Source organism: Cibotium barometz, chromosome 29 (assembly GCF_041138505.1).
Source record: "Cibotium barometz isolate CiBa-2024 chromosome 29, ASM4113850v1, whole genome shotgun sequence".
Taxonomy (NCBI): Eukaryota; Viridiplantae; Streptophyta; class Polypodiopsida; order Cyatheales; family Cibotiaceae; genus Cibotium; species Cibotium barometz.
In genome coordinates this window covers 29398691-29412998 of record NC_141074.1, presented here as the reverse complement: position 1 = coordinate 29412998, position 14308 = coordinate 29398691, and the positions used below count along the sequence as shown (strand labels likewise).

At 40.2% G+C, this 14308-nt stretch overlaps 1 protein-coding gene across 10 annotated transcripts; it reads left to right on the top strand.

The window, feature by feature from the left end:
- Window positions 1–9094: 9094 nt before the first annotated feature.
- Window positions 9095–11308, top strand: LOC147622019 (uncharacterized). Of its 10 annotated transcripts, none has more exons than XM_086823072.1 (4): window positions 9187–9339; window positions 9431–9481; window positions 9723–9747; window positions 9950–11308. In XM_086823072.1, the coding sequence occupies exon 4, from the start codon at window positions 9999–10001 to the stop codon at window positions 11001–11003; it is 1005 nt and encodes a 334-aa protein (XP_086679198.1). In that variant the 5' UTR covers window positions 9187–9339; window positions 9431–9481; window positions 9723–9747; window positions 9950–9998; the 3' UTR covers window positions 11004–11308. The 10 variants fall into 10 exon arrangements, 9 of the variants coding, with proteins under 9 accessions (XP_086679198.1, XP_086679197.1, XP_086679195.1 ...); XM_086823071.1 differs by having other exon boundaries at window positions 9723–9752; XM_086823069.1 differs by having other exon boundaries at window positions 9723–9838.
- The last annotated feature ends 3000 nt before the right edge of the window (window positions 11309–14308 follow it).

Here is a 14308-nt window from a genome sequence, read left to right as displayed (position 1 = left end):
TGTTTCACAAGTAGACTCAAAGACCTCTACATGTTGGATTGGGTCCCCATCTACCGAGAATTTTTGCACAAGCTTTGAAATAATAATGTGGCTTCATCTGGGATGTTATGGATTCTAGGATAGCACCTAGCTCCCTAACCATACCTCGGTAATCTGGCTAATTGTCCTATCAGTTCTGGTTTATTCACTAAGTATAGGAGTGCTATCTCTTTCGAGATTATTTGGGGAAATTCGTTGTAGTATTCTAAGATGATATCTTAGTTTAAGTGTGAGTTCTTGTGTTAGGAGCTCACGTATATAGGTCATCGAATTTCTCGGGATCTTATGAGCATCGATCTTGAGCGTGCCATACGTACAACACCCATGCTTGTTGTGTTTCACAGGCTATGTGGTAGCCATCTTTCAGGCCACATGATTCGGTTTATTTATACGGTAGGATTGGTGGCGTCCCACATTCTTGCAGAGCATGGAACTCCTAATCCTTCAAAGGCATGCTGAGGCTACCAATAATGAGCCAGGCAATGAGGAATTACCCGGACCCAACCATAGACTCGAATTGAATAGAAGACCCTATCCAGGAAGAGGATGTGGTCTTGGTAGGGGGCATAGCTCCTCGAAGGCCAATTGTGGATTCTAACGTAGACCTAAATGCAGTACGAGGACGGATCTGCTAAATATGGTCACGAAAATTCTTAAGGATATACCCTAAGAGAAGTAGCCAAAGAGAGGGGCATATGATATAATATTAAGGGTACACCCTAAGAGAAGTAGCTTAAAATTAAGACACAATGGTTTCCACAAAGCTTAAACATATAGTTAACCTAAAAACATGCCTTACAAATTATATGGAGCTTTCTCTACCTATAGATCCTCCAAAGATAACGATCACCTCTCATTAACTCACGATAGAGAGTAAAATATGCCTAGAACCAATCTATTCCTTTGTATGAACACCATGATCAGTGTATAATTCTCAGGATGTCTCCTATGTGTTGAGATATCAATATCAACTAGTGATTTGCTTGGATGATAGCTTAAGATTATGCATCTCCCACCGCGAGCGTTGTCACACCGCCACATTACACTACAGGTCCTCATCCCTCCTCTAACCTCACTTCACTCACACACACTCACTAGCATGCATTAGGGAGAGACATTCGCAAGAGGATTAGCAAGAGCAAGACTCAATTGCACAATGGGAGAGTATGCTGTATTATGAGAGAAATTCACTTATATACATGGCCCCATAAGTGTTCACACTCACTTAAACTATGGCCGACCGGGCACTTTAGGCTCATAGGATGCCTAATGCTATTACAATGACTACTCTCATAATATATCCATGAATTAAATCACTTAGGACTTCATCTCCTAACTTGTTACCACATGCTCTTGAAGCGGGAATTACCATAAATACTCCGTTACACCATTACGGGCGCCCGTCCAAGTTGTAGCTTTGGACACTATTGCTTCATATCTTAAATGTATGACCCTTTAGTGAATCTACCGTAGTGTACAAGGTCTACAATGGCTAGATATATCCTAATGATAGGTTAAGATATGATGGATATACAACGCATCATTATGCTTACATAGTAAAGCAATATAGGAGTTAGAGCCCACTTGTTTTGAGTAGGCACTTGGATACAAAAAAATGAGAAGATGCCATGGAAGAGGAAATGATAGCATTGGATACAAATGCAACATGGGAGTTAGTACCTTTGCTTAAGGAAAAGAATACAATCAGATGTAAGTGTTTGTATAAGGTAAAGCATAACTCGGATGTCTTAAAAGAGTCATACTCTCATCAAGGAAATACTAATGTGGATAGTGCCTACATTTTCATGCTAGACAAGTACTGCTACACATACTGAGGCTCTTTTTATGATTTGTGGCTAGTTGGTAAAACATTGACAATCCTAACATGTATTTTGGCACATGTTTCTAAAAATGGGGACATCATGATCGCCTAATTTATAGCCCTTTTCTTGCCATCTCTAATGAAAGTGGTAGGTACTAGTAGAGTCAAGGAATTTCAAGGATGGGCAAGTAGGGAAATTCCATCTTTGTACCTCTACGTGTAGTACATACTCCTAACTTCTACATAATTGAGGATATTAGGGTGCTAAGTTGAGCACTTTGGTAAGGTATGTTCTTCCACCCATGTTTTTAGATTCTACGTTTAGATTCTTTGTCCACTATTGTGAATATTGAGTTGTATTACATTTTTATCGTAACGTAGATGGATTTATTCCAAGAAGATAAAGATTTATTCCATCAAGAAAGCTTGCATTGAATCTATTAAAGTGGAATGCATCTTTGAAAGGCACTTTTGAACAACTATTATCACATGTTAGCCTTCTGCTCCAGGAAGTTCAGGTGTGAGCAAAGCTAATCACGAGCTCTTTTTACCCTATACTGGCAAGGGTTTTTTCCCCATGAGAACACACCCTTAGTGTGTTAGCAGCCACGTTAGCCCTGCAAGGGCTACTAGTACATTGTACTCCACTCGCTCATTATCTATTGAGTACATTCCAGCTATCTCTATCATCTCTGTCACTCTCTGAGCTCGTGTGTGTGTTTTGTCTGTGAGTCTGTGTAGAGCATCTCCTTTCACATCTGATATTGGTATCAAAGCCTTGTTGTCTTGAAGACAGTGCCTAGGGTTCAAAGTTTGGCTTCTCAACCAATAGCTCTAAGCCTCCAGTTAATGTCACAATGCAAGATTCAAAGCAAGCATTTCAGAGCTCTCATTCTGTTTGCTCTTGCGCCTATACTATTCTCATACTCGCCTTGACAAATAGCTATTGGCCTTGATGTTATTCATTCATTGGTGTTGGCTCCTATTGTTCTTCATCTCACTGGCACTGCTGCACGTTCTAGGAAAGATCTTCCTCTGCACATTTTCACTCAGATCTAGGGTTTTGCCTTCTTTTGTACATTTGTGTTATTTTTGTTAATATAGACATACATTCAAACCCCTACACTAGCTCTCAGCTTTCATGAGAGTTTTTTAGCTAGTACTACTCTTGCTACTACTGTTTACTCATTTAGCTTTCTTTTGACATTGGACTTCTACGTCCATCAGCTTTGACCTGTCAGCTTCTTAGCATTCCTCTTGAGCATTTGACTTTTGCATCAATTGATTTCTCTTGGTCAGCTCATTTAGCTGTGTTAGTTAGTTTTGTCTTATCTAAAGCTCAGCCCTGTGCTTTTTGCATTTAGTATCTAGCTTTCAGTCTTTAGCATTCAGTGCTTTACTCTCTGCCAGTGCATGGTTCTCAACTTTTAGCATTCAGCACGTCACTCTACCTCCAGAAGTCTATTTTTCTATCTTCGGCTTCCTATCTTCAACAGGGGCAGTGCTTCGCATTCTAGATTTAGCTTCCATTTAGCAGCAAGCTTTTAGTCTTCAATTTTTTGGATTTAGCAGTCAGTCGAGTTTACTTCCTTGGCCAGGTTTACTTTTAGTAGTGTCAGATTCCACACCTATCGAATCTGACCCGATGACTCAAACCTACTAATTCCACGTCAGCCACCATTAGGAATTTTTTTGGACCCAAAGAGGGCCTCTTGGATTAACTTTTGATTAAGGAGCTCCTTCACTGTACGAGCGAAAGGGGCTCTTCTTATCAGCAACTCAGTGTTCCTCTGATAAAACTTGATTTCTTGATTTATTGTGATGCTTGCAATTGAGATTGGAGAATATGGGTTTTCTAAGCTCCACTTGTAGTCAATCTTCTGCATTATCCTAACAAGCCAAGCTCTCCTTCACCAACAAATTGCATAAAAGATGATAAATCACGGAAAGGAGGGTTTGCTCTTAATGGAGGGTCAATTGGATAGAGATGTCCATCAACCCAAAGATCTACATTTTTCTCCTTAGCTATCCTACGAGCTTGGACAGATTGTGCATCAGTAGGATGGGTTTTTTTAGAGCAGCCATACTCTTCAGGAATACGAATGTGTAAATCAACCTTCCGTTTTCTAGCTTGACCAGGGGCTACAAACACAGCTTGCAAAGGCTCCATAGCTAAGCAGAGGAAGAAGTTAAAGCAGAGAGATCCTCAGGGGGGGGAGAGAGAGAGAGAGAGAGAGAGAGAGAGACAGAGAGAGAGAGAGAGAGAGAGAGAGAGAGAGAGAGAGAGAGAGAGTGAGAGAGATTGTTAAAACTTTGCTGTTGGAAGTTTAACACAAATCCGTTTTTCTAAGTAGAAAATGATATTTTTGATATACAAATATACTAACATGGAGTTTCTCATTAATAAATTACATTTATGAGAAAATTTAAAAAATGATAATTTTTTGGGGTCCCCACAATTTCGGGATCTCTGTTTATGGGGTTGTGGGGACCTCTGACAGTTAGTTATGGATGTATTGGCTCCTGACAGGCTTTTGATGTGACCCTTGAATTACAAGCTTTTTGGAGGGAAAATTTTATTTTCATCATACATATTGGTTGGGTGGTGTTTTTTCCACCTCAAAATGTAAAAAAATAAAAAATAATTTTTTTAAAACTTTTTGGGGCCCACCTAAATACAATAATGTTTTACTGATGTGAAAGGGAGATATGGTGGGAGTTAATGAGAAAGGAGATTTCAAACTGACAAGAAAGATTCAATTTGTAGAAAGTGAAGATAAAAAATTCATACATATTGGTTGGGTGGTGTTTTTTCCACCTCAAAATGTAAAAAAATTAAAAAATAAAAATTTTCACTTTTTGGGGCCCACCTAAATACGAGAATGTTTTGCTGATGTGGAAAGGAGATATGGTGGGAGTTTATGAGAAAGGAGATTTCAAACTGACAAGAAAGATTCAATTTGTATAGAGAGTGAAGATAAAAAATTCAAAAAGTATGAGAAAAGTCAAAAAGTAAGAGAGAGAGAGTATGAGAATATTCCCTTTAAAAAGTGAAACTAGGGGGATATGGCTGATGTGGCAAGGCAAAAAAAAGGGGTCATCATAGCCTTTGTCTCCATTAAGCCCAACTTTTTAAGCTCTAATCCCTTAAAATTAGGAATCCTTAGGAGGCCCTTTTTGGGTCCAAAAAAATCCTAATGCATTAGATCTACTGATTCCATGTCAACGGATCTACTATCTCTACGTCAGCATCAGACCTACTATCTCCACATCAGCATATCAGACCTGCTGATTCCACATTTGCTTCCATCTTGCTGATTCCACGTGAGCTTCTAGTCAATTGATTCTGACCCACTGCTTCCCAATCTGATTCCACACATGCTAATTTTGTTACCTGCTTCTGGTAAGTTTGCACATCCCTCTACACACATTTGAAGTACTTTGACTCCCTCTACACACATTTGAAGTACTTTGACTCCCTTGCAAGTACTCCCTGTGTTAGATACGCTTCACCCTGCATATTCCTTTGCTCTGCAACATGTCCGGAAACACCAATGAGTTGTTTGGCATGCTGTCTGTTGTTGAGGACAAGTTGGATGGAACCAACTATCCCATGTGGGTATATATGATGTGTCATGTTTTAGTGACAAAAAACCTATGGGTACATGTATCTGCTGAGCTCTAGCTTACTGGGCCCGCATCTGTCATCAGCACGTCCAGTGGATCCGTTGTGGGAACCAGTGAATCTAGTTCTAGTGGCAGTGTACAGCCTGTATCTATTCCTCCTACACCAGAACAACTCAGATGGGATGCCAAAGATGCACAGGTGCATGCACTTATTACTCTATCCTCTGCTGCAAAAACAACAAGTGATTCCTCACATCCGTTCATGTACTTATGCTAAGAGTGCATGGGATGTTCATGCCTCTCTATATCAGATCCCTAAATGAAGCCCGAGTTACCTATCTCCAAAAAAAGCTTAACATGGAGCATCTGATAGAGGGTGAATCTATGGATGCGTAATGAAGCCCGAGTTTCCTATCTCCGAAAAAATCTTGACATGGAGCATCTGACAGAGGGTGAATCTATGGATGCATTTTTGACTCGTGTCAAGGATCTAAGGGAACAGTTGATCAATATTGATGAGATTATTTCGGACAATTCTGTTGTCTCTATTGTTCTCAATGGCCTACCTGAATCATATCAAGGATTTGCTACCACACTCTGCCTCTTAATAAAGAATACCTTTGATGAGTTAGTGTCTCTCCTACTTCAGTAAGAGCACTCTCGTTCCAATAGGAACAATATGCTTGCTTTTGATCAAGCATTTGCTACCTCCCATTGTAATAAAGGCAAATTTGGGGCTTCATCGTATGCGCTCAGGGAAAAGCACTAACCTAATATCAGATAACCCTAAGACCAAACACGAGACACGCTGAGAAGAAGAAGAGATGCAATTACTGTACTTGGTCATGTTTTAGAGGACTATCGGAAGTAGAAGGAAAGTGAGAAGAAGAAGAAGCAGCAAGGACTTGCTGCCACTACAAGTGACAATGTAGAGGAAGCAAATTTTGCACATGATTGCTATGCACTGACAGTAACATCCAGTGATCTGTGTGCCTCCTGTCTACCCTTTTTTGATGCTGACTAGTACTTTGATTCCAGGGCCACTAAGCACATAAGTTCATGCAAGCAATTGTTTACTACCTTGAGAGATGCTCCGTCAGGTGGAACAGTTTTGTGTGCTAATAATGCAACCTATGCCATCAAAGGCATTGGCAATGTGGAATGGCCTTCACGCTTTGGGGATCCTTACACTCTTGCTGACACCTTGTACATACGAAATCCGCAAGAATCTCATTTCTATCTCAGCACTTGCCAAAGCTGGCTTGAAGATCCAATTTTCTAATCATTGTTGTTCCATAAAATTTTTGTTAACCTTACGCATTGCATGCGCTATCAACACATGTCTTCTCCTTCCTTTTTTGGGTTTATCGTGTATTTTGCATATTGTTGTGTATGGTCTTTTGCAGTCCCTGGCTTGATGGTTTGCAGTCGTTGGTTAGGACAACTGCAAGTGTTGGTTGTTCAGCATGGGTATGCTATGTGGTCTCCTTGTTGGGTTGCTTGCTCAACGTTTTGTAGGTTTGCAATTGTTGGTTCAAAATTAAATGTTGTACACACCGGAGACTTTTTTTGGTTATGTGTTGAGAAGTACAATCAAGTGTATTATTTTTCACATTTTTCTTTACGCATAGGTTGTATATGACGTGCCATCATCAAACTTTAATAAAAGCACCATGAAGAGCATGGACAGTAATAATTAAAAAGGTTTAGAATAACCACCTACAACGTTTTTTAGAATAAGGTAGTAAACACCACGTTAATAAGATAAGCGCCCACATCCTTTTCATAATAAAATAAAGTAATATTCAACTCAAACTATGACAAAGTTTTCTGTTTGCCTTGTTTAGTTCTGGTTTCACATGCAACCTATTACGACTCATACACCTGAACCACCATATTGTGCAGGATCCACACATCATGACTCAAAAGGCAAACAACCCATGATAAATGAAAAAAATGCAGACTCAGAGCCCTCTATCCACAAGATACCTTAGTTTCCACTGGAGAAGAAGACAAAGCTCTTTGAAGTATTAGTGATCGTGGCTATAGGAAATAGAGACATACATCTCTCATGTTGGGAGCCATTGGAAGAGTTTATAAGGATGGATTGTTTAAAAGGAATGTTTACACTAGAAAAAGGTGGTACTTTAAACCACTTACATTTTCAAATGGTTGTAAGTCTTATGGCTCCATCACTTATAAGTATAGGTAAAACCATCAAAAGATATTTAGGCTGGGATTTCTTCAAACCGGAGGGTGCTATAATCATGTGTAGAGGTCTAAAACAAATTAAATTGCATATATTCGAAGGCATAATAGGATACTGTATGAAAGACTTACATAAGCCCCATTTCTCGCATAATATCTCCTGTGAGGAGATAATAAGAGGACGTCAACTCTATGCTCTTTATGGATAAGTAGACTTGAAAAACAAAGTATACTTGTCACCCGTTAATTTGTTTAAACGGGCATATGTGTACATGGACAATTACATAGTCAACAAGCTGGGTGCTTCACTCCAAAGCACTCTCCTTAAAATGGTTCGCACAGGGAAATACTACCCAGTAGCATCATGGATAATTCTAAAGACTGGATCTGGCATGAGCAGGACGAGATCTACTGCCATTTGGAAAGTAATGAAGCTTCCTTATCTGACACAGTGCATGGACATCGACGAAATCTTCTTTGCAGATACTCCTGGTTATAGATATTTCAATCTTGTACATGCACAATACGACTGATGCTGATGAAGGACATAATAATGAAGGTGTGCATGGCAACCACACTGTAGAGCTAGGGAGTCATGGCAATCCCATTGTCATTGACGTAGGTGAAGATGCTGATGGAGGATACAATAAGGAAGGTGTACATGGCAACCACACTATAGGGCTAGGGAGTCATGGCAATCTCATTGTCATTGATGATGAGCAAGACACTTAATCACAAGAGAACTATTTCACATATTATCTTTCTATTTGGAAAAGAGCACACAAGTTTAAAAAAGCAATCGTGGATGGAGATGAGTTTATACCGTTATCACCAGAAGTCTGCAAATTTGTGGGCCTTACTGAGGAAGAAGCTTGTTTCCTCTAGATTTCTCTACCAGTCATGTTTACTTTATGTACTGTATTGGGTTTCTGGCTTTTGGCTTTGCGTGTATGTACACGATTACATCTTGTCTTGCTTTTTACTCTTTATAAATACACGACTCCTTTCCTAATGGTATTGGTTATGTATTTCATGATTTCATCCATGGATAATTCCGTCTGCTGTTAAATTTTGCCATTCTTACTATCTTGTAATTTATTCAGACGCTTATTGTGATTAATTTATGTTTAATTTAAGATCATAATATTTTTAAAGGAATGACCTTAGTAGTAACCTTCGTAGCCTTAGCTTACCTAAGGTGTTGTCTTAAAAATACATATGAGCACCGTCAATAAAATTAACGAATGTGTTAGAGTGAATAAGCACCCTAAAAAAAAGCGTGAACTTATACACGATAAAAAAGCAAACAAAAATTTCTATCGTTAGACCGTGGCTCTAAAAGCAAAGGAAAATTTCTATTGTGGCTTTGAAGGAAAATTTCCATTGTGGCTTAGAAGGGAAATTTCCATTGTGGCTTAGAAGGAAAATACTCATAATTGGGGCTACAATTATGAGTGAAAGAAAAGGCAAAGGTAAGAAGAAAAAGAAGATTTGTGTGTGTGTGTGTGAGAGAGAGAGAGAGAGAGAGAGTGTGTGTGTGTGTGTGAGAGAGAGAGAGAGAGAGAGAGAGAGGACAGCAGCAGCACGAGGCCTTTGCCTTACGCTTCTGGTATGTGGGATATTTTGTCAGATCCCCTCAAAAGGTGCGGTTTCTGCCCTAGCTCGTGTTTTGACATAGCTCCCGTGTGTTCCATCTGTCTGTCCACAGTCTGACCTAGCTTCCTTTCTCTGAAGAAAACATGGCTTCAACACACGCCTCCAAGACATAGCGCAGGGCCCTTCTTGGTAACACCCAGATGCCCTATTTGTTTTTTAAAGAAAGTTATTAAAAAAAAAACCCATATCTTATTTTTCCTTTTATTTTTCTCAGTGCATGTGGGTTTTTTTAAAAGCTTTTTTTTTTTCAAGCAAGACATCTATGCCCTAGTTTTTCCAGTAACAATTTATTATTTTGATCATCACCTCAGCTAAACCTAGCATGCAGTGATCACTGAGCTTGTTGGATACTCTGATGCTGATTGGGCAGGTGATCAAGATACCAGGCGTTCCATGTCTGGTTACTGCTTCAACTTTACACATGATGATGTCTTTGTTGGAGCCATTATCCTAGCATGTCCTGATCAATTTAGCTTAATCTAGCATGTTAGGATCATCATCCAATACGTTCTGATCATCTTACACATGATGTATTTTAGTGCTTTTTTAAAATCTTCTTGTTGAAGATATGAAGCAAGCTGTTGTTTTGGGTTGCAGCCAAATTTTAGAGAAGTTGTAGGGCATAGCTGTGGATGATACATCCACCATGGATACTGATGGCAGAATGGGATTGCGCTGCATTATGGTGCCAGAGCAGGCGGAGCATCTGGCTCTCAAGGAATATGCAACCATCAAACTGATGCAAGTTCTTGCGGAACGTGATGCCGCCATTGTGGAAAGGGATAATGCAGTGGCTGAAAAGAAAGCCGCTCTACATGAGAGAGACTCGGCCTTCCTACAGCGAGACATTGCAGTTGCTGAGAGAGATGCTGCAATGATAGAAAGAGATGATGCCATGGCTGCCTTGGATACTGCAAGAGGACACAGGGCTCTTGGCTGGAATCAGTATAAAAGGCAACCAAACTTTAAAGGAAGAGATGCAACTTTGCTGCAGATGAGCCTTCCCAATGTTCCTTTTGGTGTGGAAGAGGCACACACCTTCACTGCTGACTCTTCTATGCTAGGCTTTATCAACAACTGTGAGAAACTGCAGCCTATGCAGCAGCGGTCAAACGGCAGGTTCCGGAAGAAAGAACCTCCAAAGACAAAAAGAGAAAGAAAGGCACCTGCCACAACAGCTACTGATGTTTCAAAGCCAGACATAAAAAAGAAACGCATTGAGCATGGTGATTGCAACCAGGAGAGTGCTACCCCTCTTATTTTACCTGTTGTCCCGTATCTTGGACAAGAAGCAGAACTGCAACCACCAAAGAATGAGATGCACTATTCTGTGCAGGAAGAAAAGGAACTTGAATATGTTATTCATACGCCTATACCATATTGTTCCTGTACAGGCACCAGTCAGCCCTGCTATAGATGGGGAAATGGTGGGTGGCAATCAGCTTGTTGCACTACTACATTGTGTGTGCATCCATTACCTATGAATCCCATCAAAAAAGGATATAGGTTACCGGGGCGGAAGATGAGTGCAGGTGCATTCCAAAAACTGGTGAAAAGGCTTTCTGAGGAAGGCTTGGACCTGTCCCAGCCAATCGACTTGAAAAATTATTGGGCAAAGCATGGCACCAACCGATATGTCACCATCAAGTAACTGTGCACAGGATTGTGTGGAGTCTTGGTGTATTCTGTGCACTCTAGGCGGTTACACTGGCCATGCATTTGCACGATCTTGCATGCTCTTTTGGTAGTTTGATTTTCAGTCAATACTTTGATGTAATGAAGTTTTTGCTTTTATTGAACCTACAAGTAATGTATCATTATTGCTGCTTCATTGGCAAACACCAGCTAGTAATCACAGATACCTTGACCCTGTGATTCTCAGTGAATCGTTGATGTAGCAGAGTTTTTGTTTTCATAAAAATTGTGAGTGATATATACTGCTGCTTTGATGGCAAACACCAGCCAGAAACCACAGATACTTTGACCCTTTCATGAAAGAAGAAGGACCTGTGTGGAAGTAAGTGACATGGTGCCATTTGGAACTAGTCTAGGAAGTCTGCACCAGATACTGTGCAGGAACGTGGGCTGTGATCTTTTTATTATGGAAGTTCTGATTTGTCAGAAGTAAGTTTACTGTGATCTTTTTATTATAGAAGTTTTGATTTGTCAGAAGTAGTTTTACTTACTTTCCCATGCATTGACACTTGGTTGCATTATGGTAGCATTTCATTGAAGCCTCAAAGCTTTTTGTGACAGGAGGTTTGAAGGCATGGCAGATGTGCCCTTCCAGATTATTGTGCAAGATTTGGGCTAGTCTTGATAATTGCATCACAAGCTAAAAGGCTTATGCTGTAGCGTTACAGGCACTGTGCATATTATTCTGACAAACTGTTGATGGTCTATTTGCATGCGCAAGTTCAAGCTGTACCAACACAAGTGAATATGCCTTGTGCAAGCATGGCAAGTAAGCTTGTGGTGTTCTGTTGTGACTTGCTCTGTACGCACATTATGCTGATCGAATAGTTCTCAGATGTGGGAGTAGGCTGGCTGGGAGGCCTAGATTTTGTGGAGAAGCTTGGAGGGTGGGTGCTGCTGGTGGGTGGTTATGTGGAGGATCAATTACACAATCAAATTTTGCATTGAAATACGTAATGATGTGAAAATCTAGCTCAATTAAACAAATCAGACTCACAAATCTATGATATTATGTTTACAAAAAGCAAAAGTATTCTTCAAGGAAGGGCACATTCCTTGGGTCTTATTTTGGAGAGGAAGTGTACCATCTCTCCACTTGTATGGAAGTGTGGTTATATTATTTGTATAAATACATATATTTATACGTATACGAACTTAGTTTAATTGTGTATTTACTAGAATGTGTGTATACTTTTGTTACATAATAACACCATTGAACTCAAATTGCTGACTGCACATTTCTTGTGAAAAAAAAATTCAGATAATTTTAAATTGCAGTATCTAGATGGGTTGTGCATGAGATGATTTTCTTTATCAGCAGGTTTTAAATGGTTGGTGTAGTTATTTCGGTTGTGCATGTGTGCAACCACATTACTTGATAGTAACAAAAAGTAACTATCCAACTGGAATAAGTCATTCACAGGTTGCTGTTATACACACTGTATTCTTGCAAGCGGATGGTGTGTCTGGCTTTGGCAAAGTCGTCATCGTCTTGGATTGAGGAGTTTGTTGGAACTTATAGCCATTGGTAATGGAATTTGAAGGGTAGAGTACTGAAGCTCAGTAGGAAGGGGGTCTGTATCACCTTGTTTGATATGAAAGAATAAATCCATCTCTATGAAGCACGTTAGGTTTGTTGATATGGAATGTGTATTGGGCGGTGAAGACTTTCTTCTAGAGAGTAATTTCCATGCAGGAAAAGGGCACGTATCACTGTATGGCACGGAAAAAACCAAGTCGGGTCCTCGAACATACTCATTTGGGGTTCTAACCGCAAGAGGCTGCACACCACACAAGCTTTGGTAAGCTTCAAAAGAGGTATCCACTGAGATGCAAGCTGGGGAGTTGTAAACCCTCATACATGCATAATTGCAACACCTGAGTATTGATGTTTATACTCACATCATTAGTGGATGTCAACACAGATTTTTGAAAGTTACTCGTCTCCCTATCAACATCTCATTCAATTGATCACCTTGCACTCAATTCTGTAAGGAAAATCTTCCAGTGCTTGTGGTTTTAATAGCAAGACCATCTATAACTGCTCTACATGATGTAGCATTTTTGTTTGGATGATGGATTGTGTTTGGTTGCTTAAAAGTGAGGTACAGTGGAGTAAAAAGCTAGGTTACGATGTGGAGCAGATCTTCTATTCCAAGCATCTAATAAATGTGTGTGTGTGTGTATTTTGCTCAGGGTTTCCCTTTCCTACTGCTGGGCTCAACCAAAATGCTGTGCGGAGGTTGGCTGGGAATGCTGTGAGGGGATTGGCTGGGACCATTGAACCCAGTCATACCAGCTTGGAGAGCCTGGAGCTGCTGCTGTGGCTTTAGCCACACCAGCCTAGGACCTGATAATTCTCGATGCAAGAGGCAAGAGAAGATCCACCCGCAGGAAATCTCGTCGAAAGTAGAGGAGATGGAGAAAGATCTTCATAGGATTGTTCAGCTTGAAGCAAGAAGCAATCTCAGAGGGTGCTCAAGGGGAGGGTCTAGCATGTGTGTGTGTGTGTGTGTGTGAGAGAGAGAGAGAGAGAGACGATATTGGAGCCTCGATATTTACCCTAAACAATCCATTAAGACTTGGAAAAGAGGGAGGATAGCTATGGTGGTAGGAAAGGAAAGAAGTTAGTGTGACAAGGGGTTAGTGGAGCTAGAGTGAGGCAGGGTAGGCATGTTATAATACATTGAGTGTATCCGGTCTCCTTCATACTTGTTTTCTTTGAGAAGATTTTTTCTTTTAGTGGACCTTGGGTGAGAGACTCCTCTTAGATTAATCTACATCTGGTTAAGCCTTTTTTTTGGGTTCTTTTCCTTTGCCTTTTCTTTTGCGCCTCTTTGTTTTTGTTAAATTTGTTTGTGCATACTTCTACATTGCATGATCTCCTTAGATCTTGATTTTTGGAGCAAACCATCACAAGTGCTCCAATTCATATAAAAAGGTTATTAAATAATGTTTGTAAATTTGGGATTAGAGGTGGTAAAACAGAAAGGTGTTAGTGAAGCAGTGGCAAGGTAGGGATGCACCCATCAGAACAAGATTGGTCCTTGCACTCTCATTGGATGTATCATTGGTACTCTTTGATTAAAATTGCTTATTGATGGAAAGCATGGTGGGTGAGTGCATAGACATGAAAGGGTGAAGGAGAGAGAGAGAGAGATGTAGCGGAACTCAAGAGAGCAAGAGATTGCACCACTCAAATGATACTTTCATGTTATGAAAAGAACCACCCAAGTACATGCTTTTATAGGCATCGAGGCT

Coding starts and splice junctions, on each gene's coding strand:
- LOC147622019 (XM_086823070.1), top strand. CDS start 9,999: ATGGATACTGATGGCAGAATGGGATTGCGCTGCATTATGGTGCCAGAG.